The sequence below is a fragment of the Babjeviella inositovora genome (assembly GCF_001661335.1).
Source record: "Babjeviella inositovora NRRL Y-12698 unplaced genomic scaffold BABINscaffold_4, whole genome shotgun sequence".
Classification (NCBI taxonomy): Eukaryota; Fungi; Ascomycota; class Pichiomycetes; order Serinales; genus Babjeviella; species Babjeviella inositovora.
This window is the reverse complement of record NW_017566841.1, coordinates 895,418-923,088: the sequence shown is the minus strand read 5'-3', so window position 1 is coordinate 923,088 and position 27,671 is coordinate 895,418. Positions and strand designations below refer to the sequence as shown.

The window sequence follows — 27,671 nt, the reverse complement described above, 5'->3', positions numbered from 1 at the left end:
TTTAAAGAATATAGCGGGTTGGAGCTGGTTTTACTATTATAAAAACATGAAGGTCATTTTCATTCATCCGTAAAAGTACTTTCACTTGTCTAGGTTATACACTTGACTTGCCATATGAAGAAAGATTGAAAGGCGTATACCAAGACTAAAATTCATATAAAAGTCATATTGCGATTCGGAGAACCTTTTGTTAAATTTCCCTAGATCACTCCCATGATTCTCACATAGAGAAGAACTTTGCAAACGATGTTTAAATTCTCAACGATTAATAGTCCTGGGAAATCCTATTACGCATTTAAATTTCTCTATGCATGACTTCATTAATTAAAGCTTATCTAAAAAATAACTTTGCGTTTCCGTCCTTATTTACCAAATACAAATACTCTTTTTCGACAACGTTCAAACCTGTGACGAGTCTCATTTCCTCACTCAAACCGCCTCTGACAATCCGCAACACCCCTGTGACATCGTCGGCTCTGCCTGTCGCCAAGGGCTGCACCTGTAATACCAAATGGGCACGGTAAATCATCTTAACGAGGAAGTCGGTGGCCTTGTAGACGGGATTATGCGCTGAAGACGCGACCGTGGAGACATCGATCGCTTCGGGGGCTAACTGCGTGACCACATACAAGTGACTAGCGATGTTCTGCAACGCTGAGACCTGGCACAAAAGCTGGTTTGCTCTAAGACAGGTGGCAGCTATCAAAAACTCGAGGTTTTCAACCACCACAATAAGACGTTGATGCGCGGGTTTTGCGCGCACAGCCGTCACGATCTTCTGCGTCACGTCCGCAAACAACTCCTGCACCTGGGCCTCGATGGACTGGGCAGAAGTTGGTGCCGTGATAAACTTGCTAAACAAGTTTGTGAAGCAGTCAAGGAAAGTGAAGTTGGGCGACGAGGGAGTAACATCGAGGTTGTTACACTTCTTTAAGTTCTTGGACCAGTGGGCCAAGTCATTCATGAAACTGACAACCACCACATGAGCCTTGGCATCCTCAAGGTTACGGCTGTTATTGAGGCTTCTGGCGGTTTGAGAGGAGTCAGAATTGAGCGAACATGTGTCAAGCAACGCGTTTTCGAGCAACGCTTGTGTGAGCCACGTGTGGTGGGTTCCCTGCTGGTATGTAACCAAGTTAAGGGACTTGAATGCTGGATTGAGAGGCGGGATAATGCACCCATTGCTATATATAGCTAAATCCTGTCTCTGGGAAGCGGACATATTTAGGTGGGAAGAGTGGGCAAGAGAAGAGTAGCTGATGCCGTTATAATTTTTCTATCAGTTTATGCAGGAGATATGATGAGAAGAGGTTAGGTAAAAAAAATTAAAGGTAAGAGGTGTATTATATATCCTTTTATATCCAGCCAGCTTTATGAAAAAATTATAAATATACCGGTCTACGGGGTAACTGGGCTCAATAACCATCACTATGGCGAATATGATCCCAATCTATATGATGCATGTATGGTTTTCATGACCGCAAGACAAAAAAAAGGCTTTGATTCCTCGACAAAGTCGATGATTCAGGTAGAAACCAGTATTAAGATAATTTGAGACTCTGAGAGTTTAAAAGTGTTAGAATAGCTTTCCTTAATTACTATCTCGGTGAATGAACGGACTATTAATGCTTAGAAAGCAAACGCATGCTTTCGTTGTATCACGTGACTAGAATATTATTGGAAGGATATGGCAGTAATCAACAGCCCTGCAGGTTTCCTGGTTGATCGATTCATATTAAAGCGCTTTTATTTAGTCGCAATAGTGCTGTACCGAAAAATCAGCTTGGAATATCGGATACCCGATACGTCCAATGCAAATCTTCTTCGCTAATCAGCATTCCTTCATTTATCCTGTATATACCAATCACCCTTCCTTGGTTGGCGCGAAATTTTTCATTTTTTTTTCCACTTCAAAATCATTCACCATACATTTTCTCTTACTCCTCATCCAAAAATGTCTTTCACTTTACCATCCTTGCCAGCCGGTTTTGAATCCCAATTCAAGGTTTCTGCCGCCTACACTGCGCCAGTGCGTCGTCCAGTCGAGCCAGTTGGCCGCTACTTCCTTGCCCACGCGACCAGATCCATGAGAGGCCACACCTGGTCCGAGTTCGAGAAAATTGAGGCCGAGACCAACGTCAAGGTCGTTGAGGAAGCCATTGATGAAGATGACTTCGATGTCGAACAGTCTGCCGAGTTATTGTCCCATGACCCACGTAACTGGAAGACCGCTGATTTGTACGCTGTCTTGGGTCTTAGCAAGTACAGACACCTTGCCACCGAGGCACAAATCATTAAGGCTCATCGTAAGCAGGTCTTGATGCACCACCCAGACAAGAAGTCTGCTGCTGGTGGTACCTTGGAGCAGGATGGTTTCTTCAAGATCATTCAGAAGGCGTTTGAGACCATCATGGATTCCAACAAGAGACAGCAGTTTGACTCTGTTGACAAGGCTGCGGATCTTTTACCACCAAGCGCCAAGTCCACCTACGACTTCTTTACCGCCTGGGCCCCAGTATTTGCCTCTGAGGCACGTTTTTCCAAGAAACAGCCAGTTCCTGAGTTGGGAACCTTGGAAGACGACAAGAAGACCGTTGATGCCTTCTACAACTTCTGGAACAACTTTGACTCTTGGAGAACCTTCGAGTTCTTGGACGACGATGTGCCAGATGACTCTGCCAACAGAGACCACAAGCGTTACATCGAGCGTAAGAACATCGCCGCCAGAAAGAAGCACAAGGTCGAGGACAATAGAAGATTGATTGCGTTGATCCAGAGAGCCCAGTCCGAGGACCCACGTATCAAGAACTTCAAGGATGCTGAAAAGGCTGAAAAGGCTGCCAGAAAGTGGGAACGTGAAGCTGGTGCCCGTAAGGCCGCTGAAGAAGCCGCTGCCGCCAAGGCTGCCGCTGAAGCTGCTGCCGCTGAGGCTGAAGCTGCCGCCAAGATCGCTAAGGAGGGTGGCAAGAAGGCCAAGGAAGCTGCCAAGGCCGCCAAGAAGAAGAACAAGAGAGCCGTCAGAGCGTCTGCTAAGGACTCTGAGTACTTCGGTGCCGCTGCTGACTCCGAGTCGATCGATGCCGAAATTGACATCATGATTGACTCTTTTGACGATGCCACCTTGGGTGAGGTTGCCAGTAAGGTTACTGGTGCCTCTGCCGACACTGTCAAGACCACTTTGCAGGGAATTGCCGCAAAGTTGGTTTCCGAAGGTAAGGTTGCTGCCTCTTCTTTGAAGTTCTTCTCCGCCTAAGCCCATAATAAGCCTCTGCATGGAATGAATTCTATTAACACTTAATATTTGTAGTGGGGGAGCAAAACTGTCTATTGATGCGGTAGAGAAAAAAAGGGTCGGCGCATTGAGTAAGCATCGACAATTAAATTCTAAAGCTAAGTTTGGGGGGATATTAACGAAACAAGAGGAGCAAGGTGCTGATTAGACCATTAGAGCTTATAGACCAGATATCCGATGCTAAAAAAGTATACAGAGCTAGGAGGAGAAAAAACCATTGATTGTGAGTAGGAAGCTAATATTACAATTTAGGGTTAAGAGGGTTTAGCAACGTGCGACCTTTGGTGAATAGTGGAAGGCTAAGAGAGTGTGGGGGAGGAAGATAAGGAGCACTAGCATATGTATATGGTTCCGAAATAATTTGAATCTTCACCAGAAGTGCCAGTTGTTGGCTGTTTCTTTTCTGGTTTCCACTTTTCGTTTTATTTTACTTCTGACCCGTGGATTTAATCTACATTTCAGCCACAAAAACTTGTTATCCTCTTGTTAGTATTCGAACCAACTCAAAACAACCTCAACAATACTACAGACTTATACAGAGTCCTTAAAATTGCCATAACCAGAGGTTAAAAGCAAATAGGACACAAATAATTTATAATTTATGTCATATCCAAAACAAACATTAATCTTGATACAATAAACTTCGAAATGACTTAAACAGCCTATCCCAAGTGATTCATAGTCAGCCTACGGACACGCTATCTACAACCTGCATGCACCCGGATATGAAAAATCGACTTCCACAAGGACCGGGACTGTAAGTACGCCCCTCCACAGTACTTCAATTACCACAACCAACCCTTTTAAAGATACTTACCATGAACTCCTGGGATCAGAAGAAGTTTTCACTCAAACCGAGAGCTCGCGGCTGCTACCTTGTTACGGACGAGGTCCTCTCCAACGTGCCTGAGATATGCACCTATACTATCGGCCAGTTGACCTTGTTCCTCCAGCACACGTCCGCCGGATTGACCCTTAATGAGAACTGGGACCGCGATGTCCGCAAAGACATGTCTTCCTCATTAGATCGAGTTGTGCCTGAGGGCGATTTTTACGTACATTCCGACGAGGGCCCTGATGACATGCCTGGCCATGTTAAGAGTACTATCGTCGGCGTGACCTTGACTATTCCTATTTCCAACGGGAAATTGTGTCTCGGAACCTGGCAGGGCATCTGGTTGTGTGAGTTCCGTGACTATGAGCACACTCGGTGGTGCGTAGCCACTGTCAATGGGTTGAAGGAGGCACCATAGACGTTAAATTAACATTATTTATATTAAATCATGTATATGTAGGGGTCATTCAAGGACAAGCGTGGCGTCTGTCTCGCCAGATACCACAGATAAGAAAAGTTGAGTAGACTTCGGAACGCGAAATCTGGATGAACAACCCAGAGTTAGCGGAGTTACCGTGACGAACCGAGGAGGATTACGTATCGGCCAATTGTGTATTACACCGAGTGACAGCGCAACATTCATATGTATAACTGCGAGCGTGGATGAAATCCATCCGTGTTAAACCCAGAGGTATACACAGATATCTTTCGTAAGCTCCAAACATCTTATCCACAATTGGCGGCATTTCACTCAAACGGGATTGCAGTTGATTCAGGTGTAAGTAATTATTTAACAATAAAGCTGTCTACGACAAAAGATCGCATTCAAAATTAAAATAGAGTTTCAGATTATATTACACTCTAATAAAATTCCCCTATAGAAATTTCTTACACCCGTTATAGCTGACATGGATTATATTCAATATGACAGAAGGATAGTGGACGAAGTGATGAAAAAAAAAAAAACCTCTCACAGGGATAGCTAGATCCGAGATTATTAATAGAGGTGCAGAAATTTGTAGAAACAAATTCAGGGTGTAGGAGACCGGGAAATTTCAGAAATGAGACAAAACTAAGAAAAAAGGAGTTCTTAATATGACCATCCAGGGGGCTTTGCCGGTAGGCTCTCGACTGCTGTAGCCATCAGTGTGCCGCTTAGTATGTCTTCTTCTTCTCATCAATGGAGAACTCGCCCGCACCGGTGTTGACAATAATCAACAACCCGCCCACAATCGACAACGTCTGGAAGTACTCATATCTCAACAAATCTCTAGTCGCATCAACGTAGTCGTAGCTCCAGTAGTGGTTGACACTGAGGTTGTAGAAGAATAACAAGGTGCACAAGCCAATGGCAGCAAACTTGGTCTTGTACCCAACAGCTACAGAGACACAGCAGATGGCACCCACAAGCTTCAAGAACAAACGGATGAAGGTGAGCTTACCGGCAAACAAAAACCCGACAAAGAGCAACAACAACATCAAACGACCAGCGAGCAAAAAGTACTTTCTGTTGTCCTTGTACTCCAACATTGGCAAGCCAGGCATCGCCAAAGAGCGCTTGTCACGGATGATAGAGTCAGAAAAGGTAATAGACAAGCCACCCATGACCGAGAGCGAACGCAACAAGAAAGAATAGTCAAAGATCAAGCCGTAGAACAAGCCTTGGGACACGATAACACCCACGAGCGCCGGGATGGTGTACTTCTCCTGCTTGCGCATGATCAGGAACGTGGAGGCAATAACCATGACGACGACATTGAGCATCAAGAAAACGACCACAATGAACCACGGGATGCCCTTATAGTTGTTCAAGTAAAGAACCTGGTCCTTCCACTGCGTGACAATACGCGAGGAATCCTCGTAGAAAGTTGCGACAATGAGGAAACGCGCGATAGATGGTACGTACGGCTTGATTGGGCCGGTGTACGTGTCCACCTTGGATTCAATCACTGCTGCAAACTTTTCAAACTTTTCCACAGCATTGTCGAGCGCAGAGGCGGGAGCGGCGGAGCCAGCGAACCCAGCTGAATACTGCTGTTGGGGAGAGTGGGTGGCGCGGCCGTCAAAGCCCGCCTGGGGTTGGTCGAATGGAGAGCCTCTGAAGGACATGGTATCTGGAGGTTAGTATCGGAGAAGATGTCGGGAGGGTAGGATGAGGATCGGTCGGAGAGTTAGTTCCGGTGGGGTGGTGACAGCAGCTCGCCATGGGCGAATCACCAGCTTGCCCTGAGAAGAGTCCTAGACTACACATCAAGATTATTCTGGTATTCTACCCAATGATTTCCATCATAGCTTTGGGTATCTCATGTTTTGATTGCTCAAAGTGGCACCCCGAGCTTTGTCTTAGCTGCCTCAGTGACAACCCACGGGATCGCATGGCTGCTCCAGTGACAATCCAGGAGAATTTAAGATTTGTACTTACTGTCGTGTAAGAATGGATAGCGTAGGAAATAAAAAAACTAGTATCAAAGCTAGAGTAGGGGCTCGATTGAAGTAGCAAGTGCAGGAGGTCTATTTGTAGCATTTTCGTGGTTGAAGCTTTACTTACTTCGTGTTCACAACAGTGTACAGGTGACCTGTTCCTTACCATGTGTGCCGGATCGCCCGTTTCAGTCAGATGGGGCATTCCTGTGTCTGCTGTCAGGCGCAATGCCACGTATCACTACTGCTCCCTTGTCAAATGGCGACATATTTCTAGATTACATACAAGGCCCTTATTCAGGCCTTAAAAATGGCTGAAAACATTCATTTTAATATCTTATCTTCATTATCCTACGATGAAATAACAGAGGGGCTTAGGTACGGGTTTTCGGCCTGCAAAGGCTTGGGTGCATGCAGCCTGGAGTCTCAGCTAAGTGACTGGTTCTATCTCGCCATCTCATCCGCCAGAGTAGATACCGTAAACCTACGGGATTAAAGAGGCTTCTGCAACAGGTGCCAAAGGGTAGAGAAATCAGGGGTGGAGAGTATCGTTTTGGGAACAGTCAAGGTCAGAGCTCCCAGGGTGCACTGAGCTAGGACCGGAGAAGAGTCGCAGTGCGTGTCTGTGCATGCCGCCCGAGGCTTTAGGACGCACTTGTATGCGAATAGAAACATGTGGTACTGAGCCGCGAACTACGGCGCTCAAGACAAAGGAGGGTACCCCAGATTACCCCAAATGAGCGCCATACCTACTAGTTACTAATTACTAGATCACCGAGCCAAGATCCTACGGTATCGCTTGTAACTATAAGAGAGTGACGTTACAGCACTAGCCGCCAGTGCCTGCCACTGTTTAGACAAAGCGATAACGTCCAGATTGTAGTATATCTAGTAGGTAATAGTGGATACTGTTAGCTAGCTAAAAGAGAATACTTCCTATGTAAGATATCTACAAGAAAAGGGTAGTCGGTGGCCTTATATACTGAGGCGGATACGATGCCAGGGTGTCCGCTTATCAGGAGTAAGGGAACAATGGCCTCCGACTTCCGTCTAGTCAAATGGCACCTTTACTACGCAGATAGTCTTAAGCTCATAGAGTATACCTCCCGAGGAGGTTGAATCATTGGCGTGTAAATCTTAAAATTAGCCATCCCAATACCAATGGCAGCCACATTTATGCCTCGGCAGAAGCTCTGCAGCTAGTATCCGGCCATTCTGGACGCTGCAGTCCGAGCCTAAGGGACTATACCCAGATTTTCTCACAGATTTACCGAAAAAAAAAGCAAAAGTCGTTGCCCGGAAACTGTGAGTAATGCTTCAACACCCTCACGGTCGTAGACGTTTGGCTAGACATTATCGAGTGCTGTTTTTCAACCCGGCTATGATCTCAGGGTTTTAATATTAGTTCTACCACGTCATCAATCTTTTATCCATGTAGCGGCCTAGTAGTATTGGTACGGTATATCCCCAGACCACCGAGCTATTACAAGACATACACAGATCTACATCTGACAGTGAGAAAACCAAGCAAAGCTGGCATTAGATGGTCACCCCGTTCCAAAACCTATTGCACCAATTCACTCAATGCGAGTTTTTGGTGTTGCCAAGCTTACTAACTTTACATCAACTATGACAAAATGCTTTATTAATTCTCTATGGTAGCTATGGCGCTAATGTTTACTCCAGAAAGATGTACAATAATTTATACCAGTCCACCTAAAATATTTGTTAAATTCAAACCCAAATATATGGCTTCGACGGCCGAAAATACAGGTCACGATCCACAAATCTATTTTCTGGCCCGAATGTATACCCCCGAGTTATCTCAGCGACGATACACGTGACCTGTGATGCGGATCTCGCTCTTGTCCGAGAGGCATACGTGCGGCGCGTGCGTTGCCGTATATATAGCTGCCCTTCCCCAGTTTTTTTAACCTCTTTCATTCAATATCTCTCAGCAATCCACTTGTTAAGATTTTCACCACAGAGGCCTTACTTCCAATGGTTTTATCAACATTTGACGTTTCAAAGATCGCAGTGATCACAGCTAAACCGATCACCCCAGAGAACTTTGCCCTGTATGGGTCCCTCCTCTCTGCTAACGAACAGATCGAAATTGCCGCCAGGAACAGCAAGGGCCAGGGCTCGAGTCTGGCCAACTACGGGACAGCTATAAAGCTCCATAAAGTATCCCACATTGCCAATAATTATGCCCAGTGTCCGCTGGGAGCGCCTGCTACAGCTAACTGGAACATCTTCCGCTGTTCTCCACCTAACCACTTGATCGACTTTAAGAGCTCCACTTCCGGCAGATACACCTGTAAAGTCCTTGAGAGACACCCGTTCAGCACCCAGACGTTCTTACCACTTGGACGTCCGGCTGCAGGGATTGCGTATCTAGTCATTGTGGCCAGGACGGATGTTTCCACCGGCCAGCGCTTGCCGGACCCGGAGACCGTGGAGGCGTTTATTGTACGGGGGGACCAGGCTGTGACCTATGGAATGGGCACGTGGCACGCTCCCATGGTTGCCTTAGGAGAGACCCATACAGATTTTGGAGTGTTGATTCATGAGAACGGGGTGGAGGACGAGGACTGCCAGGAGTGCTACTTTGAGAACCCGGGGTACACCATCGAGTTTGAAAGCAAGTCCAGACCACTGTGTCTTTAAGATATTTTAGCTGGACACATATTGGCTTGTGATTAGAATTTTCCACACGTAGATTGAGTGCTTAGCAAATGACATAATACACATCTTGCCGCAAACGACAATGGTATATACATAATTAAGTAGCGTTCTGAGCTTAGGATTTCAACCATTCAGAATCTGTTATACTAATTTATCGTGTACGCCCTATTTATCTAGACTTTAACAACGTTAGATGTGTTCCATTCATTAAGTGACACCCATTTTTCTAAGGTTCACGGAGAAATATATGTCACATGTAATCCAAACAGAGGGTAGCATGCAACTGGAGCCTTTTTACAATCTGCATGAGCAGTGCTAGGAAGTCTGCACTCCTTGAAAATAGAATTTCATAAAAAGAACGGGAAAAACCATCTACACACTTTTCTCATTCCTTATCACAGATTCACAATTATTTATTCATAGGTATTGCATACTACTCGTCGTCCACCTCCACCAGAATCTTGTGGAGTGCCTCGCCCTTCAAATGGTAGTGTTTCTTTCTCATTTCCTCGAAGCGTCTGTGCTTCTCTTCGGCAGACAACTGTGGTTCATCCTCCTCTTCCTCCTCCTCTTCTTCCGCCTCTTGCTCACCTGGGATGATGCTGCCACCATTGATGCTCTGTCTGTTGACCTCATCGTCTTCGTGAAATTCGGATTCACCTAAAGAAAAACTTGGGATGCCCAAAGCAGCAGTTTTGGTGTCTTCCTCATCATCGTCCTCCTGGTAGTACTCACCGTTAGGATCCACACCGCCAGTATATGGCGTCTTAGGCTCGTCAATCTTCATTGTGGCAGATTTGTTTTGTTCATTCAAGTACAAATTGGCTTCGTCCCATTTCAACTCATCGGTTTCAGTGGCCTCGCCCAGCAAGAGATTCTCATCGCCCGCGCAGGACTTCTTAGCCCCAGTCTGTTGCAACTCCAATTTCTTCTGCTTCAACTTTTCCCTGATCTCCTGGCCCTTGGAGTTTTCACTAAACAACTGGGCGTTCAACATTGTATTCTCCAAAACCTGTTTGCGGTTAATCTGCGAAAGTGAGTCCGAGGCTGGCGTGGTAGCGCCGGTCGAAGCGTCTGGCAGCGAGTCCAAGACTTCGTGGTTGTTTTTTAAGATCCCATGGGGTTCCGGCATTGTAATAGTTGGTACTGGATAGATATATAATTGGCTGTGTTGTAGACTGTCTCTCAAGTAGTTTTGCATCCAGATACAAATAGGTCATCAGAGCAAGTCAGACATGTGGGGGGAGTTGTTCCCCTTTGAGAAGGCGTGTATAGACCAAAAGGTAAACACACGACAATTGTTTTTGCTATATACCGGATATAAATACCAGCCGTGATGAGGTAGTATGCCGGACAAACGTGACAAATTTTCTGGTGAGGTATATACCGGATATGGGGTTTAAATTTTTCCGTCATAGAGCCAAGGAAGTACTGGGATACTATAGCAACTTATCTGACACCTTATTCGGCTTAAGATTCAGTCATCATTTCTTTAGCAACCACAAATGTCTTTTAGAAAGAGGAGTGATGTTATTGGGGCTCCAGGCCAACCAATCCCCACGGGAGGGATCCAACGCGGTATTAGGGGCCTGCCACAGCCGATTTCCGCTCAGAGTCCAAGAGGCGAACCAATGACAAGAGGCGTTCCTGTTTCCAGAGTACCGCCGTTTCAGCGTTCTCAAATGTTCACACCTACTCCGGAGGTGGTACATCCGGGCGTCAGACCGTCCACTGTGACATCCCAACCTACCGTTTCCACGGGGACCAACGACTTGGACAAGATTTTGCTCCACCAGGGCTTACCGTTAGGGACATCTCTTCTTTTAGAGGAAAGCGGAACGACTGACTTTGCTTCCGTGTTGCTTAGAGTGTACGCGGCGCAGGGGATCATGCACAACCGGTTGGATGCCACGAAGGCCGCACCTCCCAACACCCACGTGATCGTCGTGGGCCAGCAAAGCGATTGGGGAAAACAGTTACCGGGCTTGTACAAGGGTAGCAGGAAGGATATCAAGAAAGCCAAAGTCTTGGAGCACGAATCGAAGCTCAGTGTGTCCAACTTGACGGACGCGCCTGCACCAGGCACGGGTAGCGCTGCTGCGGCGCGTGACTTGAAGATTGCGTGGAGATACGGCCTTAACGACAAAAAGAGTTCAGGATCCAGCGAAAATACCACATATCCAGACTATAACAATCAGTTCGACATTACCTCCAGATTGATCCCAACACCGAGCAGTAACGAAATTTCATACATCCCCGTCACTGGGACGCTGTTCCTCGGCGTGGCTGAACAGATTGAAGGTGTAATCAGGCAGAACCTTTCCAGAGTACCTACCAAGATCATCCGCGTGGTGGTGCCGAATTTGCTCAGCCCGACCTTGTACCCACCACACTTTTCGTCCTCGATGGAGATCCTTCCTTTTGTGCACCAGCTCCGCGCATTGTTAAGAAAGTACCCGGGGAACCTTTCAGTAGTTTCGTCACTTGCACTTGATCTCTATCCGAAGCATAGCTCCACGACTGTGCTTTTAGAGAACTTGCACGACGCGGTGATCCATTTGCTGCCATTTAACCAGGAAATAGCCGCGTTGATCGAGAGAACGTACAAGAACGACCCCACAAAGATCCAGCACGGCTTGGTCAATATCTACAAGCTCCCAGTGTTGAGCGAACGCGGTGTCATGGATATCAGATTGAACGAGTTTGCTTTCAAAAACGGGAAGAAAAAGTTTGAGATTGAGGCGTGGGGAATTCCCGTAGAGGATGAGGGTGAGCCTGAGGGTGAACACGGCCATCAGACCACCAAGAATATTGATTTTTAGCTGTACGATACGGGGGGCATGTGACGTTTTTAGACTGAAGCCTCTTTCTGACTAAAAGTTGGCTGGATTTTAAATAAAGGCTCATTTCTGGTAACGGCTATACACAATGCCTGTGCTTGAACCATAACACTAACTGTACTGTGCGTAGCAATTGCTCAAGTTTTAAAATATCTTTATAAATATTACATTCTATTCAGAGACGAATTATTATTTTTAGCTTTGGTTCATTTCCATATTCAAAAAGCTACCTCTTGGTGTGTCTCCTGCATTGAGTCATATTTCTATGAAAAGTTTTGTCCAATTTAACACACAAGGTCATCAACCAACCACTACTACACTAACATGGCTAAGAGACAGGCTAGTGCCAAGGAGGGGAACTCCAAGAAGAAATACAAGCAAGGAGGGATCGTGGAACCAGCCACCTCCGGGATCTACGCCACGTGTGTCAAAGGCCGTGAGCAGAACGCCCGCAAGGAGTTGATGAACTTGCTTTCCGACAAGGTTGCTGAGATGTATGATTTGGACAACCTCGAGGAAGAGGAAGAGGAGGAAGATTTGTCCATCGAAGACCAGATCAACAAGGAACTCAGCGAGATGAAGGCCACTAAGGATACCAACAAGGAGTTGTTGAAACCAATTGAATTGGGCTGCGAGTGTGTCATCTTCATCAAGACCAGAAAACCGATTGCGCCGGAGGAGTTGGTTGAAAAATTTGTTTCTGAGCTCTGGGAGAAGAGCCGAAAGGTCACCCGCTACACCCAGAGATTGTCTCCCGTGACATTTTCCGTGACACCTACGGCCTCGGAGTTGAAGAAGCTCTCCGCGCGGGTTTTAGCCCCACATTTCCACAAGCCTGAGGGCCAGGAACCGGTTCGCTATGCTATACAGGTCCACAGAAGAAACTTTGACTCCTTGGAGAAGGATGCGATTATCAGATCCATTGCCGAGTCTGTTGGCAGAGACCACGGCCACGTGGTGGACTTGAAGAACTTTGACAAGCTTATTTTAGTCGAGGCATTTAAGAGTAACATTGGGATGAGTGTGGTGAACAACTATAACAAGTATGAGAAATACAACTTGCAGCAGATCTTCGAGAAGAGCCAGAAGAACGCCGAAGATAGTACGTCTAGAGTCAGGGCTGCGAACGAAGGAGGAGCCACGGAGGAAGTTAAAAAGGATGACGAAGTCAAGGAAAAGGCTCCAGAAGAGGCCAAGCAAGAAACCCAGGAGGTGAAATAAGCGTGGGAACAGCTAATATATGTCAACTGTTATATGTAATGGGGGTATGCATAGGGCTCTATGAATTGGCATCTAAAATAAAAGCAAACTTTAGAAATTTGAGTCTTGGCAACCATGGATAAAATTTAGTGACAGAAAATGGAAGCTATAGCACTCAAATATACCAATACGGATGTTGTTGTATCTCATTAAATTTCAAGGCGTACTTTTGTCTGATGTCCACCTTAATGCGCTGCTGAATAACGTCAAGCAGAGAATAGCTTAGATTATTGTTATTTGTATCCATTAGCTACGACTAATGTGTACAAATACAAGCTATCTAACTTTATCTCTTTCCGAGAGAGTTCACAAGCTAAATACCGACGATTTGCCAAAGTATACCTGTCCGACATACACTACTCTATATGCACCAAGATATGCTAATCCAGGGGCACTCCTATGCGTTTACGATACGGTCCTAGAAAATATGTAACTACATCATTTAGCCATTAATTTTCTTATAAATAGAACTGGTATTTGATGGTCCTGGGAATTTGGTAAACAGGATTACAACATTCTGTTGATCTTATTGTCCTCAAACTGCGTGAGGTTGTCCAAGTTGTCCCACCACTTAAAGAGGTAGGACTCACAGATCAACTTGAACCACGGGGTAAAGACTAACTCTGGATCCACAAACATGGCTTTCAACTCCCCAGCGGTCACGTACTTGTGGTCCTTGATTTCGTTGAAGTTCGCTTCGACCTTTGCGTTGGCTTTGGCGATCAAGATGTAGTCCACCTCATGCTCGCCCCACAACCCGGTGGACGGCGCCTTGTAGTGGATTCTTGTCAAGTACTGGAAGCAGTCGAGCGGCACGTCAGTGGCCTGGATCCCCAACTCGTGTTCCAATTTTCTGACAGCGGCGTTCTTAGCCCCGGCGACGGACGATACCAAGTCATACCCGAGCTCAGACTTGATCGCCAACGGGTGAGAGCAGCAGGTGTTGGTCCACATACCGGCAAAGGTGATTTTTTCGTCCGCTCTCTGCTGGATTAAGAGTTTCCCCTCGTCGTTAAACAAGAACACCGAGAACGCTCTGTGAAGAAGGCCCTTCTCAATATTCTCCATGAGATGACACGCCTTCTTGGTGACAGCACCCACCGGCTTGTCTTCCCAGTCGCATGCGATGCACAACTCCTCCATCAAGCGGATCTGCTCCTCATCGTGGCCCGCGAGGACGGCATCGTTGCTCGACCCGGATGAGCGCGGCGCGCCGGAGGTGTGGGCCAACGGGGTGACGTCAGGAAAGTCGGCCAAAATTTTTTCCGGCGAAAGACTCTGCACTAGTTTGGCGTAGGAAGACATGGTGGTGATGAGGAGGAGAACTTGGTGATGGTCATGTTGACCTTTTTAATGCCGAGAAAAAAAAGCACAGTGCAGGAGACTGAAAGGAGAAATATTAGCATGAGCTTCTAGCGCATATAGTGGCTGTACAAACGGCATAAACTTGGAGTATAATTAGCAAATATACTTGTCTTTTGATGGTCTAGATCTTACGACAAGCTCCTGAGAGTGAATAATGGAGGTTTTTGGTTCCTGTTGTGAATCATACAAACCTGAAATCGCGCAACTATTTAAGGCACGAGATGCATTCTATATGACCATATAGTTGAGTGAGTATCTAGACATCTTGGAGAGGTGTATGATGTCTCACTCAAACAAACATGACTAAGTAAAAGCAATACTTAGTACACCACATAATATTGAGATAATAATTCTAAATCCCATAGATTTTGGGATTGACACCAGAATTAGACCAAATAGATGGCTCCCTCTTGTGGCTGCCCTTGCGACCCTCTCTAAACGCCAAAAAGGTAGCTCTAGCTGTATAGATCGCTGCCCGTCGTATAATCAGCATACTACTGGCACCACCGACTTGGAACAATGAAATGGAATAACAAGGTATAGATTCAACTGGGGAGCTGTACCGTTTTCACAGAATACACGTACGTAGTATACTTGAAGGCTAAGTTGGTACTTACACTTGCAGCTTCAAAGCCCCGTAATTTAAACCCTGGATAGCTGTCACCCTACACCCACTTGATTAAGCACGTCGACTAACATTAAGAACTAACCACCGATACTCGGATCCCAACCGCCTTTATTGCCGGTAATAGGGAACCAGATCCTTAAACGTGAAACTCATGATGACTTCCACGTCTTGTGGCCAAATACTCAATGATTGTAGACACGTTTCTCACGGTCATCTTAAATAACGCGCGAACCCGCTAGAACCCACCATTTACTGTTTCAGGTCTTCCACTTAAGGATTTGGTATCTATTTTTTTTTTAGCTCCGGGCGTATACCGACATTATACTCCGGCTTCGAAATAAAGCCTCACCTGGAAAACGACAAGTTCGGTGGGGATGATGTCGAGCTCGTTCTTTCATGCACGTCTTCCATCTTTCTCAGCTAAATTTTTACTATAAAGACCGGCTGTTTTAACTTCGATACTATCGTAATAAATCATTTTTCTATTAATCTTGCCCTAGCATATTCCAACCATCGTCCAGATTGAGAATAGAGGGAACTCAGGCGTCTCCCTACGGCAGTGCCGAAATGCACTAGGCATATGCGCGAATACCCGGAGAAGTCCGAGTCGTGCAGGCCAGCTACCGCCGAAAAGTTTAGCCTCCCTTTTGACTCAACGCGGATCTACTATGGCTGTCACGGGAAACTGCCGACGGTTATTTTTTTTCCCTCATGTTGCCAGTAACTATAGTACGGAGAATCAAACCCGCATGGGGCCTTGCATATGTATCCCCCAATTTTGATCTTTGATTTCATTTACACGCTTTGCTTTCGATACACAGTGAACTTGGAAATATAACAAGCTAAATATGTATACACCGGTTGTATCGACTTATTTAAGCACCTACAGAGGGACATAAAGCAGAAAATTTGGTCTAATGGGGTCACGCATAAACCACCTCCACAGTGATCTGCAGCCCCATGCTTTCTGAAAGGTGCATAAAGACCCAAGCCCTGGCCATCCTCCCCGCTCCGCATTGAATCCTTTGCGAGTATTTAAACCCGACATACGCCAAACCTGTACAGCATTTTTCTTCAATTCAGGTAAAAAAATATGGGCCACTCTTCCCTTTCCACAACGGATGATGAAAAGGTCGCGGTACTACAAACTGAGTACCCCATTGCAATCCCAGTTTCGGGTTTAGCCGACGAATCAAAGTCCCCAGGCCATGCTTGTGAGAGAGAAGAAGCGATGACAACTTACGAGAGATTTCGCCATAGAAACAGGGAAGTGATAGCGGAGTGCTTCGGGACCATGATCCTTGTGGCATTCTCCGATGGTATTTCTTCCCGAGTGCTTCTCTCAAAGTCTGGCGGTCTAACAGATATTTCATCGTCGGCAGCGTCCGCCCTTATGCTAGGATACATGGTTTCCGGCGGAGTTTCCGGAGGGCATATGAACCCAGCGGTCACATTGGCCTCTGCTGTTTACAGAGGCTTCCCGAAGAGAAAGGTCATTCCTTACATGTTGGCCCAGTTATTGGGTGGATTCATCGGCTCTCTACTAGTGTATGGTATATACATCCAGTCGATAAACAATTTTGAAGGAGGGGACGGCATCAGAACTGTTTTTGGAGAAAACGCCACGGCAAGTGTATTCTCTACATTCCCACAGCCATACTTGTCCACCCGAGGCCAGTTCACGTCGGAGCTTACTTGCACAGCTTTCTTGCAGATTGGCATTTTCGCTTTAACCGATCCATACAATGCCCCCGCGGGTGACTTGTTTCCCTTGGCGTTATGGGTTTTGATGTACGCGGTGGGATCTTGCTTCGGGTTCCAGACCGGGTTTGCTCTTAATATCGCCAGAGACCTTGCCCCAAGGGTTGCTGCTGTGGCTGTTGGTTATGGTAGCGAAATGTTCACTGCATACGACGCCTATGCTTGGGTTCCAGTGGTTGCTCTGCTTGTTGGTTCCTTAGTTGGGGGTGGTTTGTATGATTTGTGCATCTACAGAGGTAAGGACTCACCAGTAAACCAGCGCAATTTTGGCTTCTCTCGCCAAATGTTATGCTTTTCCAAGAAAGCCCCCACTAGGGTTTAAGACCCACGAGAAATATTCCAACACAAACCTTGGACGTGTATACAGTGTGGTTTACTCCGTACCAGTGCACACACTTGCATTTTGCATTGAGGCTTAACCCTCTTGCCTTTCAATAGAATTTATATAACGCATGAAGGTCAGATTCCTAGAAGTGAAGCCAAAAATTTCAGAGGGATCCGAACCGCTGCTACGAGCATGCCAGATTGGTAGAGAAGGATTGGTAGCACATACCTCCACTTCTGACTTCTCCACATCGCCTCAACTTTCGGATGTCTTTTAATCTCCTTAGCTCACGCTCGGCCGTCGGCCTAGCCCAGATAGCTATAAAAATATACCCGATCGAGTAGCTTTTCTATCGTATGGGCTACACAATCCTTTTAGTATATGCACATTTATTACACAAAATTTAAATAAATTTTAAGATTTTTAAACCAACCTTGGCTCAGCGTCCAGCCTCAGCACAGCTCGGCCTTTGGACTTACTAGGCTCGCTTAGGCTTCGACTTCAGCCTGGGATTCGCCTTCGGAAGAAGCTTCGGCCTTCGCCTCGGCCTTCGCCTTGATCTCAGCCTTGATCTTCTCCTCTTCCACCTTGTACTCGGCCTCAACCTTCTCAAGGTGAGCCTTGGCCTTCTCAAGGTTAGCGACGGTTGCCTCCTCCTGTTTCGCCTGGTAAGCCACCAACTTCTTGGCCAACGCCTCCAAGGTCTCCGGAACCTGCTCCTTGCTGGTTGGCAACGAGATGGAAAACTCGCTCAACTTGGTGATGATGTCTGGGCCCAATTGGAAGGAGGTTGACTTGACCGCCTTCTTCTTGTTCTTCTTGCCGCCATTACCGGCAAAGAACACAATTTCCTCCTTCTTTATGACCTGGACATCCACTGGGGCCTCAACGGTTCTCACATTGGTGGTCTGGGTGAAGGTGGAGACAGGCAAAAACGCCTCAACCGGCTTGACGTAGGTTGGGTCGAAGAACGTCAACAAGGAGTGGATGCTGTCGATTTCAGCGGCAAAAGCTGGGACAGAGGCAGCAGCGACAGCAGCCTCAGCGTTCTCCTTCTTCTCAGCAAAGGCTTCCTCCAATCTCTGCAACTTGGACTCCTCGTCTCTGCGCTTCTTTTCCTCGGCAAACAACGTCTTGAACTTTTGGAACTCCTCGTCAAATTCCTTTCTGACGGCACGAATCTCGTTGTAGATCGCATCCTTGGCCTTGTACAAAGCTTGTTTCTTCTCGTACAACGCCTGTCTCTTGTCAGAGGCGGAGGAGGTGACGACCTTACATTCATCCAACTCCTTCTGCAAGGCGTCGTACTTGGCATTGATCTCACGGGCCTGGAATTCGGCCAACTGCGCCTTCAATTCCGCGATTTTAGCCTTGTCTGCGTCAATCGCGTTCTGCTGCTCCGCAATTCCCGCAAAGTCGCGCTTCATCTTTCTCAATGACGTCATTTCCTTGACGTTCATCTTCTCTTGCACCAAAGAAAGGGAGCCTCTGCCGATCTCCTCGTCGATCGCCGCGATTCTCTTTTCGATATCCTCGACAGACTTGTAGTTGCTCTTAGAGGTCTGAGCGGTGATAGTCTTGAGCTTCGCCTTGAGGGCGCCATCCACAGATTTGATCTGATCGTTGATGGCGTTACGGGACTCCTTGACGGACTGCTGCTTGGTTCTCAACTCCTTCAACTGCGCGATCAATGCGTTCTTCTGGTCGTGCACCGCCGGCGCGGCGCCGATCTTCTTCATCTGCGCTTCCAACTCCTTGACCGCCGTATCCTGCGCCTTCAATTGCTCGTTCAACGCTGCGAGCTTCTCGTCTCTGACCTTAAGGTCTGGCTTCTTGATGAAGCGTCTGGCTGGCGCGCGAGGGGCTGGTGCTGGGTATTCCACTATAAAGCGTTAGTACGGTAATATGTGATTGGTTGGGAGAATCCAAGATAAAAATATCATGAATAAAGAATATTGGGAATTTCAAGAAAAAAACCATGGGAAAGTCTGGATGAGATACCTCAAAGATGTTTCTAGATAGCAATAGAATCACAGGAAGTAATTTCAAGATTCTGAGAGGACCACAAGACTCTATAAAATCTCAGGAGATTAGCATAGGCCAAAACCATCGAAAGAGCTAGGTTCTGGAATCCCCAAGGATTTCCCCCCAACATGTGCATCAGGAAGATTCCAATTATTCCGAGATGCGATACTTGACAAGGTGGGTTGTTTGACGAGATGTGGCATTTGGTGGACTTTGAGATTTTGTCTTTGTGTTGGTGCCACGTGGAATTTTTCAGATTCTACCTCCTAGATTCTCTTTCTCTCGCAATGGTACCCTTTTACAGGCAAAAAATATCGAACATACTTTTGTATATATAGTTAATTGGGATTGCTAGTCGTGGGGAGAGCTACGGGTGGTGGTGAAAAATTCACAAATAGGTGTCAACACCTGGCAACTGACAGTAAATCGAGATTCGAGATCCGACGATAGGCACATTACCCGGCCAAATTTCAGAACGCAGCCTGCACGTAAGAGCACAGCTTGACCATGGATTGTACCACGGGATGAAACTGTTTTATTATCAGTAGTCAGTATTAACAAGCCCAAAGAAGATAAAATCGCCGGATAGATATCTTGAATTTAATAACCAGTCTAGTTCATGGTAAAAGGGAATACCAGGGATGATATGGCTTGCAATCTTGCATGTTTCTGGATCGAAGGCTTCGTCGAAAGCTCTAGAAAAAAAGGCGCCACATATGCAGCTCGGACCTGAGGCGAGCCACCATTCCATATTATCAGATTTTTCAGGCATTTTCATATATGTGCGTGATAAAAGGAGTGAATCAAAAGAAACGACGAGAAGGAATTCGTCTAGTCAAACTTATACACTCCAAATAATGGGTAATGGCTCATTAATAATAATGTAAACCTTCTTCAGAATTCGTGAGCAGATACCAGAAACCCGGTTTCTTTCGGAGCTTATTATATTCGAGGTGCATACAGGGATTGGAACCCCTGGTAGGCCAAGTATACCAACTGTCCAGTATGCTCGGTACTCCGTAAACTAGAAACTATAGACCAGAGACACCAGCTGTACCTTTATTATCGCTAGACGTCAATGCAACTCTCCTAAAACCGTTGACTCGACGCCGTTGACACGTGAAACTTAAGCACGAAGCGCTCTTCTACCAGGAAAGACAGTGGTCAGAAACTTGGGACAAGTGTTTGTAATCCATAACCCAGAACAATATTTTCCTCCATAATTTGAAAGAGAATTATAAACTGGTACAAAAATAGGGTAGTGACAGGTTTTGCCTCATACGCCAGAGAGGAATTTTGTCAATGAAACGGATTAGTTACAGTTCATAAATACGATTTCAGTTCGGTGTGATACTGGGAGAATCGATCGACGTCATACAAGCAAGAGTAACCTAACATAGTGTAAGTTAGCTATATACAAGTTACATAAACAACAAGGGCCAAATATTTCATCTTTTCGCTCAACCGGGAATTGCCTCGCATTACTTCTTCGCCTTCTGTGCCTTAGCAACTTCCTGGAAGATACCCACGCTATATTGCTGAACAGCATCCGCTTTGGCCCTGATAACACCGCCATCTATGGCCTTTCCGCCGCGCACGGCCGCGACTAGCATATTCACTTCTTCCACCATTGCCGTCAACTCCAGGGCCTTGGTGTCTGAAACAAACTCGCGGAACCGGGCCAACGCGGAGGACGCGTCGGTGCAGATCAAGTCAGCACGCGTGGCGTTTTCTAAGCTCTTCTTTTTGATCAGATCCTGCTCCTTGTACTTTTCACCGTCTTCTACCATCTTCTGGACCTCCTCCTCGGTCAAGCCGCTGGTGGCAGCCACTGTGATACTCGCATCCTTACCGGATGTCTTGTCACGGGCGCTGACATTAATAATCCCATCGGCATCGATGGCGAAACTTACTTCAATCTGGGGAACACCCTTGGGCATGGCGGGGATGTTGCTCAACTTGAACTGCCCAATGAGTTTGTTGTCTTTCACCAACGAGCGTTCGCCCTGGTACACCCGCAACTCCACGCCGTTCTGGCCATCTACAGCGGTCGAGAAGATCTGCTTGGTTTTCGCAGGCACGGTGGTGTTACGCGGAATCAACAGAGAAAAGATCCCCCCGTAGGTTTCGATCCCCAAGGACAAGGGTGTGACATCTAGCAACAACACATCCTTCACCTGGCCGGACAATACAGCTCCCTGTATGGCAGCACCAAGGGCCACTGCCTCGTCGGGGTTCACGGCCGTGGAAGGAGCCTTGCCGAACAAATCCGTGACGACGTTGCGGATCTTGGGCATTCGGGTCATTCCTCCGACCAAAATCACTTCGTCGATATCCTCCTTCTTTAAGCAGGCATCACGGAGCGCCCGCTTCACCGGATCAATGGTCTTGTTGATCAAGTGCATCGACATGGTATCCAACTCATCCTCTGTGAGGCGCATGGAGATGTGTTGATTCTCGGTGATGAACGGAAGATCGATTGTTGTTTCCTTCACGTGTGACAATTCGATCTTGGCCTTCTCAGCTGCCTCCCTGATGCGCTGCACCGCCAACTTATCTCCAGACACTTCTATACCAGTTCTCACCTTGAAATCCGCCATAATGTGCTTCAAGAGCAAAATGTCAAAATCCTCTCCGCCCAAGTGGGTATCCCCGTTAGTCGAACACACTTCAAACACACCGCCTTCGATGTCGAGTATGGAGATGTCGAAGGTGCCGCCACCCAAGTCGAACACCGCGACGATCCCATCTTCCTTTTTATCCAACCCGTACGCAAGCGCCGCGGCAGTCGGCTCGTTGACCACGCGCAACACGTTGAGTCCCACGATCTGCCCCGCAGTTTTGGTTGCCTGGCGTTGTGAGTCGTTAAAGTACGCCGGCACAGTCACTACCGCATGTCTGAGCTTCGTATGGAGCTGGGTTTCAGCGATCGAACGCATCCGGCTGAGGATGAAGCCCCCAATTTGGGCCGGGGAGTATGTTTCGCCAGTGCTTGCACGCAACCACGCGTCTCCATTTTCCGGATTTGCCACAATCTGGTACGGAACATTCTGGATGTCACGCGCAACCTCTTTGTCTGTAAAGCGGCGCCCTATTAGCCGTTTAGTGGCAAAGAATGTGTTTTCGGGGTTCACCAAAGCCTGGCGCTTGGCGGGGGAACCCACAAGTGGTACGGAAGTTTCTCTGGTGAAGGCAACCACGGAGGGCGTGGTTCTGCCACCCTCTTCGTTCTCGAGGATCTTGGGCTGGTCGCCTTCCATGATGGCAACTGCGGAGTTGGTGGTGCCCAAATCGATCCCAATCACCGAAGTATGGGCTAAACGAGCTCGAACTTGCAATACGGATCTGGTTAGCCTTTTACTCAACATTTTTGCGTTTGGCTGATGAAGGCAAGTTGAGGAGGCCAAGTTAACCCACAAAAATATGCGTAATCGATAGAGGCACGTGTATTATGGGAGAGGCACGTAGGGAAAGCACGTTTGAGAGGGGCACTGCATTTCTGAAGGCAAGCGCTAAAAAAAAAAGGTGGAGTTTTGAAAGCTCAAAGGCAAGGTATAAAAGAAGACGCTACGGATATTCTTTCCTTCGGGTAGGAATATTTAGTGGGCAAAAAAACGTGACTTTAGTCATGGAATAGGAGACTATTCGTGAAAAGTGGTAAAAACAATGAAAAAAGATTTCAGTTTACATACGGTTGAATGTTCATCGATCATTCAAAATATCCTCACCCTTCACATTTGAACGCTAGTTTAGCCCCCAGGTTTAAAATACGATAAAGAGTAACGGGTAGCGTGCCGTTTAACCTGAATCAAAGGTGAAGTCATGCCGCGTAAAACTGCCTTCAGACCAATTTTTCAAGGTTCCTCACGGTTTTTGTTTTACGTCGCATGTTTTTCAGGCAACTATACCAATTAAGTATTTTCCAGTTTGAATAAATGTAGGGAAAATCAGTAAATTATCATACGTGCACACCATAATACCACTTTTATTAATCAATGAGTTAGTGGCACAAAATGAGGTTGAGGGGTACAACGCAGGATGGCGCTGAATAAATTCCAAATATTTATTAGCTGTCTACATGAGACCCTTGTCGTTTTACCTCTTTGTCAACACCGCTGCTTCCTTCTCTGATTAACGTTAACCCTCACCTCTAATCATTTGGATACAAACACTTCAAATCCCTGTTCGCAATGAATCGCTGTTCTTTCTCCGAAAACCGCTCAAAGAAACATCCGATATTCAACGCCCTGGCTATGGCACATACTTCATCCTGAAGGCCGTCACGAATAGCCACTAAAGAATCTTGTTTGATGACGTCAACATCCCCTCTCTCGTTTAAACAGTTGTAGAACACTTGCCGCCGCAAGACCTGTGTAAACACGGATGAGGATACCTCATCCGCCTGTGGCGTAGGAGATCTCTCAACGACAGTTGCCTCGTGGATTTTCCATCCAACAATGACATAGGCCAGAAGGGTCGAGTTGTGCCTAACCAACACCCCAATTCTATAGATTGGATGTTCGCAGACTCTGTTTTCCGGGGTTTCGTCCTCCCAAGCTATATCCTGCGTGTAGGTCAGCCGGTCAAAGGCCTCTAGGTTGTATCTGGAAAACTTTGACATCATGGTGAATGAGTTAGCGTCCTTCATGAAATTACAGCTAGGAACAAGGGCATCGAGACCAAGAATCAAGTTGTGGTGCTCCAGTCTCACCCTTGTCGCAATGTGCATCCAGAGGAGGGCGTCCCTCAGGGCACCAGCCGGAGCCGATACCATCCGATATACGGTTTGGATGAAGTCAATATGCAGATATCCAACTGGAACCAAGGAGTAAGGGAAGGCCCTCTCCCGCGAGCCTTCCTCGCCAACGTGTTCATAGGCCCAGTTACGATGAGTCTTCACCAACAAGGCCTCCACTAGATCCCGATGGGTCACCGGCCTCAAGATGTCGTTGTTGATCATATTTTCCGTGACGTTCACCACCAGTCGTCTGAGCGAAGCAAGAATTTGGCTGTGAACCAAGATCCGCACGTTGCCTCTGATGAGCTGAATGAAGGCCCGCTGCCTGGGGAACACTGGATCAACCACCACAAACATGGCCTGGGTGACGTAGCAGTCAATGGCTCTCAGCCTACAGAGCTTTTCGATGATCGAAGAGACCACTAGGTGGTGGCCCCGCACCTCTCCCGAGTATACCCGAAAAAGAAAGTAGTCTTCAATGTACTTGCTGTTTCCTTGGTCTCTAGCAAACCTGGTCAATTTAACTGAGTGGAAGAAGGCCTTTATCATCAATAAGGCTTCACCCGTAGGGGACCGGGGCGGCTCTCGCTCTCTAAGAGTGTCATACCGCCGAAGGGTCGCAACTAAAGCATCGTCTCTGGCGTGGCGCAAGCGGTTAACCGTTTTATCAAATCCACTGAGCTTGAGCCATACTTCTTCAAACGACAAGGTGCAACGGTCCTGAAGAACGTCCTGGATCATCGTAAATGCCAGAGAAAAGCGCAAGGCCTCCAATAGTTGCAGCGCGATCCACCGATGGTGTAACCCTTCAAGAACAGACTGACAGCTAATCGACGTAAGCACGGACGAAGACAAGTGTCCCATATGTAAAATTTGGAACTCCAACGCAAGCTTTTGCTTGTACGGAAAGTCTGTCTCCGTGATCTCTGAAATGGTCTTCCGTATTTGCACGTCCGTTCGGTTTCTATCCCCGAAGAACTTGAAGTAGCCACTGGGGGGGATGTGAGTGGTTAAATCGCTGGGAACCGACCACCGTTCCACACAGATCCGGCGCCAGATATGGTCTAGTGTAAAGACCTGATTAAAGTAGTGGTTCACCAGCCTGAGTCTGAGCAAATCTGTGGGGTTTAGCAAGCAGCCGATGGCGCATAGGATATCAACCGGGAGACCAGCTGGGGTTAAAAATTTCTCATGGCTAATTTGAGAATCGTCATGGTCCGCAAAACTCTGACAGAGGCTCATAGAGACTTGACATCTGACCCTTAAAGGCTGGTATGTAGAAGCAAAACAGATCTGCCCTGTAAGTGTCCTGCATGGTGGCGCGCCGGGTAACTGCTCCGAATTTTTCACGCGCCGCAAGCCATCGATATAAGAGGCAATAGCAAAATGAACCCATCAGCAGACCAGATAACACTCAAACAACAAACCAACATGTCTTTCTTAGGTCTCGGTGGTTCCCCAAGTATTTCCTCGCAAGCGAAGATTCAGGCTGCTGAAGCTGAATTGGACATGGTTACTGACATGTTCAACAGATTGGTTGAGCAGTGCCACAAGAAGTGCATCGACCTTTCTTACAAGGAGAGCGCCGTCAGCAAGGCCGAGTCTAACTGCATCGACAGATGTGTCGCCAAGTACTTCGAGACCAACGTCAAGGTTGGTGAACACATGCAGCAGATCGGCCAGACCTTTGCCGGCAGGCCATAAGAGGCTAGTCCTTGCGGTCGCAAAGCGTATATACGATTAATTGTACATATAATGAATTTCGAAGAGATTATTGTAGAGAACGGCATATCTAGGGGACGGTATAGTTGCGCCGTATGCTTCCATGCTATGGGTCTACCACATTCCATACATCCTATGGTGCCATGTGTAGTTTGTTCTGGGATTGTAACGGATAAAACTGAAATTATACCTAGTTAGACAAAATGCTCGTTATAGGCCCCCGCTAGCGTTGTATCGTTCAACCAACCACGGAGTGGGGTTCGAATAAACATTCGAGGCTGCTACGGGACAAGAAAAATCTCACAAACATGAAGGATATGACAAACACGAAGGGTGTATCAAATTCTCGGAAGGGCAGCATCTCTGGTTGGAAGTAGGCCGCAAACCCCAAAACTAACGATAATCCTCTGGTATAGCCTAGCGGCCATGACCTCACCCAGTGCTTCTATTTGGTATCCTGTAATGTTTATAACGCTTTTTCTTATTTTAGAGAGAAATGTCGGATGCGTGGGTTCACGGTTTACACTTACCACTAACTGAAGGAAGGTTATTATATACATGACCTAAATAAATACCCCAGCAGCTAGGCTGCTTCAACTTCTCCCAGGTTCAGATCCCCAAGACCTTCTTCAACCTCATCTTGAAGCCCTCCACGCTGTTAAGCTTAGGTCTCACGTCAAGATAGAAACTAGGCACCAAGGCATTCTGTGGGTTCGCCTTGCCACCGTAAAAGTCAATTACGTACTCCACCTCGGTTCCGCATCTGTTGATCGTCCAGTCGTGCCTGTCGAATGGTTTTTCGTACCCCCAGAAGCAGTTCCACCTGGCTCTAGGGGTCAACTTCTTGGAATCTCCCTTGAAGCTGGTCAACTGGACCCCACCGCACTTTTCACCGCCCTGGCTCTTCTCCCAGCTCATTATCTGAGCCCAGGCGCGCTCGTTCACCTGGTTGTGGATTGGCACCACAGTCTTCATATCAGCCGCGTTCGGCGACCAGTCCTTGCGAGCCATAGCATCAAAGAATTGCTTCTGCGATGGGTAAATCCAGTTGGAACTATACCCCGTTCTCGGGATAGTGGAAATCTCTCTCTCAATCGGCAAATTGTTGGTATTTGGGAGCGCCTGGTGTGCCCCCTGATTGTCCGAAGAGCAGGCTTTGGAATTAGTGGCAACTTCAATAGCCTCGAGAGTGGTGGTAACCACCTGTGGCTGATTCATGTTCTTCATCCAGTCGGCCCTGGCGGTGTGGTCTACCGGGCACTTTTCGGCAGTATCAGTCGCGACTAGGTGCAGCGCTTCGGCCTTCTGGGACCACACTTCACGGGCAGAGTGGTCTACGGGACACTTTGGTTGTGAGTCGTCAGACATAAGGAGATTTTTTAGCGGAAAGAGGAAGCGGTGGGAGTGTAAGGGTGCCTTTGAATACTGTTACCCTGGCCTGATCTGAAAATTACTCCAGGCGATAGGCATAGGGATTAGTAACATAGCATCACGTGATAGATATATATATATATATAGAAAAATGCTCGCTGAGAAAGCCAAGTGACTGAACGAAGAGGGGCCAAGAATTCAAGTGTGTATATCAAATATGTTTAAATCTAAATGACATAATAACCCATCAATAATAAAAGGTGTCAGCTCAGTTTTAGATAGTATTTGTATGTTAACCTACTTTAACAATATCGGAGGATTACACCAGTACGTTTAACCAAATAACTTGATAGAGGCGTCACAACTTATAATAGGCAATCTCATTCGTTCCCCGCCGATA

The 27,671-nt window shown here is 47.0% G+C and overlaps 18 protein-coding genes across 18 annotated transcripts; 9 read left to right on the top strand and 9 right to left on the bottom strand.

Annotated features, from left to right (window-relative positions):
* Positions 1-308: 308 nt before the first annotated feature.
* Positions 309-1,288, bottom strand: BABINDRAFT_161066 (Elongator subunit). The gene has a single exon (XM_019128630.1). It carries the CDS (start codon positions 1,220-1,222, stop codon positions 332-334), a length of 891 nt encoding a protein of 296 aa, XP_018986201.1. The 5' UTR covers positions 1,223-1,288; the 3' UTR covers positions 309-331.
* A 627-nt stretch (positions 1,289-1,915) lies between these two features.
* On the top strand, positions 1,916-3,511 carry ZUO1 (zuotin). Its single transcript, XM_019132137.1, has one exon. The coding sequence runs from the start codon at positions 1,955-1,957 to the stop codon at positions 3,251-3,253; it is 1,299 nt and encodes a 432-aa protein (XP_018986200.1). The 5' UTR covers positions 1,916-1,954; the 3' UTR covers positions 3,254-3,511.
* A 554-nt stretch (positions 3,512-4,065) lies between these two features.
* BABINDRAFT_161065 (uncharacterized protein) lies at positions 4,066-4,549 on the top strand. Its single transcript, XM_019128629.1, has one exon. The coding sequence runs from the start codon at positions 4,111-4,113 to the stop codon at positions 4,543-4,545; it is 435 nt and encodes a 144-aa protein (XP_018986199.1). The 5' UTR covers positions 4,066-4,110; the 3' UTR covers positions 4,546-4,549.
* Positions 4,550-5,080: 531 nt separating this feature from the next.
* On the bottom strand, positions 5,081-6,609 carry ERV29 (Erv29p). Its single transcript, XM_019128628.1, has one exon. The coding sequence runs from the start codon at positions 6,234-6,236 to the stop codon at positions 5,283-5,285; it is 954 nt and encodes a 317-aa protein (XP_018986198.1). The 5' UTR covers positions 6,237-6,609; the 3' UTR covers positions 5,081-5,282.
* Positions 6,610-6,840: 231 nt separating this feature from the next.
* On the top strand, positions 6,841-7,330 carry BABINDRAFT_161063 (uncharacterized protein). Its single transcript, XM_019128627.1, has one exon. It carries the CDS (start codon positions 6,859-6,861, stop codon positions 7,042-7,044), a length of 186 nt encoding a protein of 61 aa, XP_018986197.1. The 5' UTR covers positions 6,841-6,858; the 3' UTR covers positions 7,045-7,330.
* A 1,206-nt stretch (positions 7,331-8,536) lies between these two features.
* BABINDRAFT_161062 (ureidoglycolate hydrolase) lies at positions 8,537-9,393 on the top strand. Its single transcript, XM_019128626.1, has one exon. It carries the CDS (start codon positions 8,550-8,552, stop codon positions 9,216-9,218), a length of 669 nt encoding a protein of 222 aa, XP_018986196.1. The 5' UTR covers positions 8,537-8,549; the 3' UTR covers positions 9,219-9,393.
* A 276-nt stretch (positions 9,394-9,669) lies between these two features.
* BABINDRAFT_20651 (uncharacterized protein) lies at positions 9,670-10,278 on the bottom strand (the record flags this gene model as incomplete). The annotated part of the gene is made up of 1 exon (XM_019131250.2): positions 9,670-10,278. A coding segment is annotated over one exon (609 nt), but the record flags the coding sequence as incomplete, so codon positions are not given.
* A 404-nt stretch (positions 10,279-10,682) lies between these two features.
* Positions 10,683-12,242, top strand: BABINDRAFT_161061 (Elongator subunit). Its single transcript, XM_019128625.1, has one exon. It carries the CDS (start codon positions 10,742-10,744, stop codon positions 12,056-12,058), a length of 1,317 nt encoding a protein of 438 aa, XP_018986194.1. The 5' UTR covers positions 10,683-10,741; the 3' UTR covers positions 12,059-12,242.
* Positions 12,243-12,371: 129 nt separating this feature from the next.
* Positions 12,372-13,472, top strand: BABINDRAFT_61055 (putative tRNA acetyltransferase). The gene has a single exon (XM_019132358.1). The coding sequence runs from the start codon at positions 12,401-12,403 to the stop codon at positions 13,295-13,297; it is 897 nt and encodes a 298-aa protein (XP_018986193.1). The 5' UTR covers positions 12,372-12,400; the 3' UTR covers positions 13,298-13,472.
* Positions 13,473-13,515: 43 nt separating this feature from the next.
* Positions 13,516-13,806, top strand: BABINDRAFT_128159 (uncharacterized protein). Its single transcript, XM_019127010.1, has one exon. The coding sequence runs from the start codon at positions 13,596-13,598 to the stop codon at positions 13,767-13,769; it is 174 nt and encodes a 57-aa protein (XP_018986192.1). The 5' UTR covers positions 13,516-13,595; the 3' UTR covers positions 13,770-13,806.
* Positions 13,782-14,650, bottom strand: IDI1 (isopentenyl-diphosphate delta-isomerase). Its single transcript, XM_019128624.1, has one exon. The coding sequence runs from the start codon at positions 14,639-14,641 to the stop codon at positions 13,844-13,846; it is 798 nt and encodes a 265-aa protein (XP_018986191.1). The 5' UTR covers positions 14,642-14,650; the 3' UTR covers positions 13,782-13,843.
* Positions 14,651-16,490: 1,840 nt separating this feature from the next.
* Positions 16,491-17,686, top strand: BABINDRAFT_161058 (uncharacterized protein). The gene has a single exon (XM_019128623.1). The coding sequence runs from the start codon at positions 16,624-16,626 to the stop codon at positions 17,410-17,412; it is 789 nt and encodes a 262-aa protein (XP_018986190.1). The 5' UTR covers positions 16,491-16,623; the 3' UTR covers positions 17,413-17,686.
* Positions 17,687-17,903: 217 nt separating this feature from the next.
* BFR1 (Bfr1p) lies at positions 17,904-20,231 on the bottom strand (the record flags this gene model as incomplete). The annotated part of the gene is made up of 2 exons (XM_019132357.1): positions 19,765-20,231; positions 17,904-19,297 (listed from the first exon to the last, which is right to left on the bottom strand). Coding segments are annotated over exons 1-2 (1,395 nt in total). The 5' UTR covers positions 19,766-20,231.
* Positions 20,232-20,801: 570 nt separating this feature from the next.
* BABINDRAFT_161056 (Hsp70 family ATPase) lies at positions 20,802-22,931 on the bottom strand. The gene has a single exon (XM_019128622.1). The coding sequence runs from the start codon at positions 22,806-22,808 to the stop codon at positions 20,922-20,924; it is 1,887 nt and encodes a 628-aa protein (XP_018986188.1). The 5' UTR covers positions 22,809-22,931; the 3' UTR covers positions 20,802-20,921.
* Positions 22,932-23,590: 659 nt separating this feature from the next.
* On the bottom strand, positions 23,591-25,420 carry BABINDRAFT_166431 (uncharacterized protein; the record flags this gene model as incomplete). Its single annotated transcript, XM_019130429.1, has 1 exon — positions 23,591-25,420. One exon carries the CDS (start codon positions 25,418-25,420, stop codon positions 23,591-23,593), a length of 1,830 nt encoding a protein of 609 aa, XP_018986187.1.
* A 189-nt stretch (positions 25,421-25,609) lies between these two features.
* TIM10 (protein transporter) lies at positions 25,610-25,946 on the top strand (the record flags this gene model as incomplete). Its single annotated transcript, XM_019132136.1, has 1 exon — positions 25,610-25,946. The coding sequence occupies one exon, from the start codon at positions 25,610-25,612 to the stop codon at positions 25,880-25,882; it is 273 nt and encodes a 90-aa protein (XP_018986186.1). The 3' UTR covers positions 25,883-25,946.
* A 222-nt stretch (positions 25,947-26,168) lies between these two features.
* BABINDRAFT_128097 (uncharacterized protein) lies at positions 26,169-26,546 on the bottom strand. The gene has a single exon (XM_019127009.1). The coding sequence runs from the start codon at positions 26,458-26,460 to the stop codon at positions 26,239-26,241; it is 222 nt and encodes a 73-aa protein (XP_018986185.1). The 5' UTR covers positions 26,461-26,546; the 3' UTR covers positions 26,169-26,238.
* On the bottom strand, positions 26,510-27,268 carry CYT2 (cytochrome c1 heme lyase; the record flags this gene model as incomplete). The annotated part of the gene is made up of 1 exon (XM_019132641.1): positions 26,510-27,268. One exon carries the CDS (start codon positions 27,266-27,268, stop codon positions 26,510-26,512), a length of 759 nt encoding a protein of 252 aa, XP_018986184.1.
* Between the last annotated feature and the right edge of the window lie 403 nt (positions 27,269-27,671).

What these genes read in the sequence shown, in the direction of transcription:
- BABINDRAFT_161066 (XM_019128630.1), bottom strand. Translation starts at nt 1,222, where the DNA reads ATGTCCGCTTCCCAGAGACAGGATTTAGCTATATATAGCAATGGGTGC.
- BABINDRAFT_161062 (XM_019128626.1), top strand. Translation starts at nt 8,550, where the DNA reads ATGGTTTTATCAACATTTGACGTTTCAAAGATCGCAGTGATCACAGCT.
- BABINDRAFT_128159 (XM_019127010.1), top strand. Translation starts at nt 13,596, where the DNA reads ATGTGTACAAATACAAGCTATCTAACTTTATCTCTTTCCGAGAGAGTT.
- BABINDRAFT_161056 (XM_019128622.1), bottom strand. Translation starts at nt 22,808, where the DNA reads ATGTTGAGTAAAAGGCTAACCAGATCCGTATTGCAAGTTCGAGCTCGT.
- BABINDRAFT_161061 (XM_019128625.1), top strand. Translation starts at nt 10,742, where the DNA reads ATGTCTTTTAGAAAGAGGAGTGATGTTATTGGGGCTCCAGGCCAACCA.
- IDI1 (XM_019128624.1), bottom strand. Translation starts at nt 14,641, where the DNA reads ATGTCTTCCTACGCCAAACTAGTGCAGAGTCTTTCGCCGGAAAAAATT.
- ZUO1 (XM_019132137.1), top strand. Translation starts at nt 1,955, where the DNA reads ATGTCTTTCACTTTACCATCCTTGCCAGCCGGTTTTGAATCCCAATTC.
- BABINDRAFT_128097 (XM_019127009.1), bottom strand. Translation starts at nt 26,460, where the DNA reads ATGTATATAATAACCTTCCTTCAGTTAGTGGTAAGTGTAAACCGTGAA.
- BABINDRAFT_161058 (XM_019128623.1), top strand. Translation starts at nt 16,624, where the DNA reads ATGATCCTTGTGGCATTCTCCGATGGTATTTCTTCCCGAGTGCTTCTC.
- BABINDRAFT_161063 (XM_019128627.1), top strand. Translation starts at nt 6,859, where the DNA reads ATGGCTGAAAACATTCATTTTAATATCTTATCTTCATTATCCTACGAT.
- BABINDRAFT_61055 (XM_019132358.1), top strand. Translation starts at nt 12,401, where the DNA reads ATGGCTAAGAGACAGGCTAGTGCCAAGGAGGGGAACTCCAAGAAGAAA.
- ERV29 (XM_019128628.1), bottom strand. Translation starts at nt 6,236, where the DNA reads ATGTCCTTCAGAGGCTCTCCATTCGACCAACCCCAGGCGGGCTTTGAC.
- BABINDRAFT_161065 (XM_019128629.1), top strand. Translation starts at nt 4,111, where the DNA reads ATGAACTCCTGGGATCAGAAGAAGTTTTCACTCAAACCGAGAGCTCGC.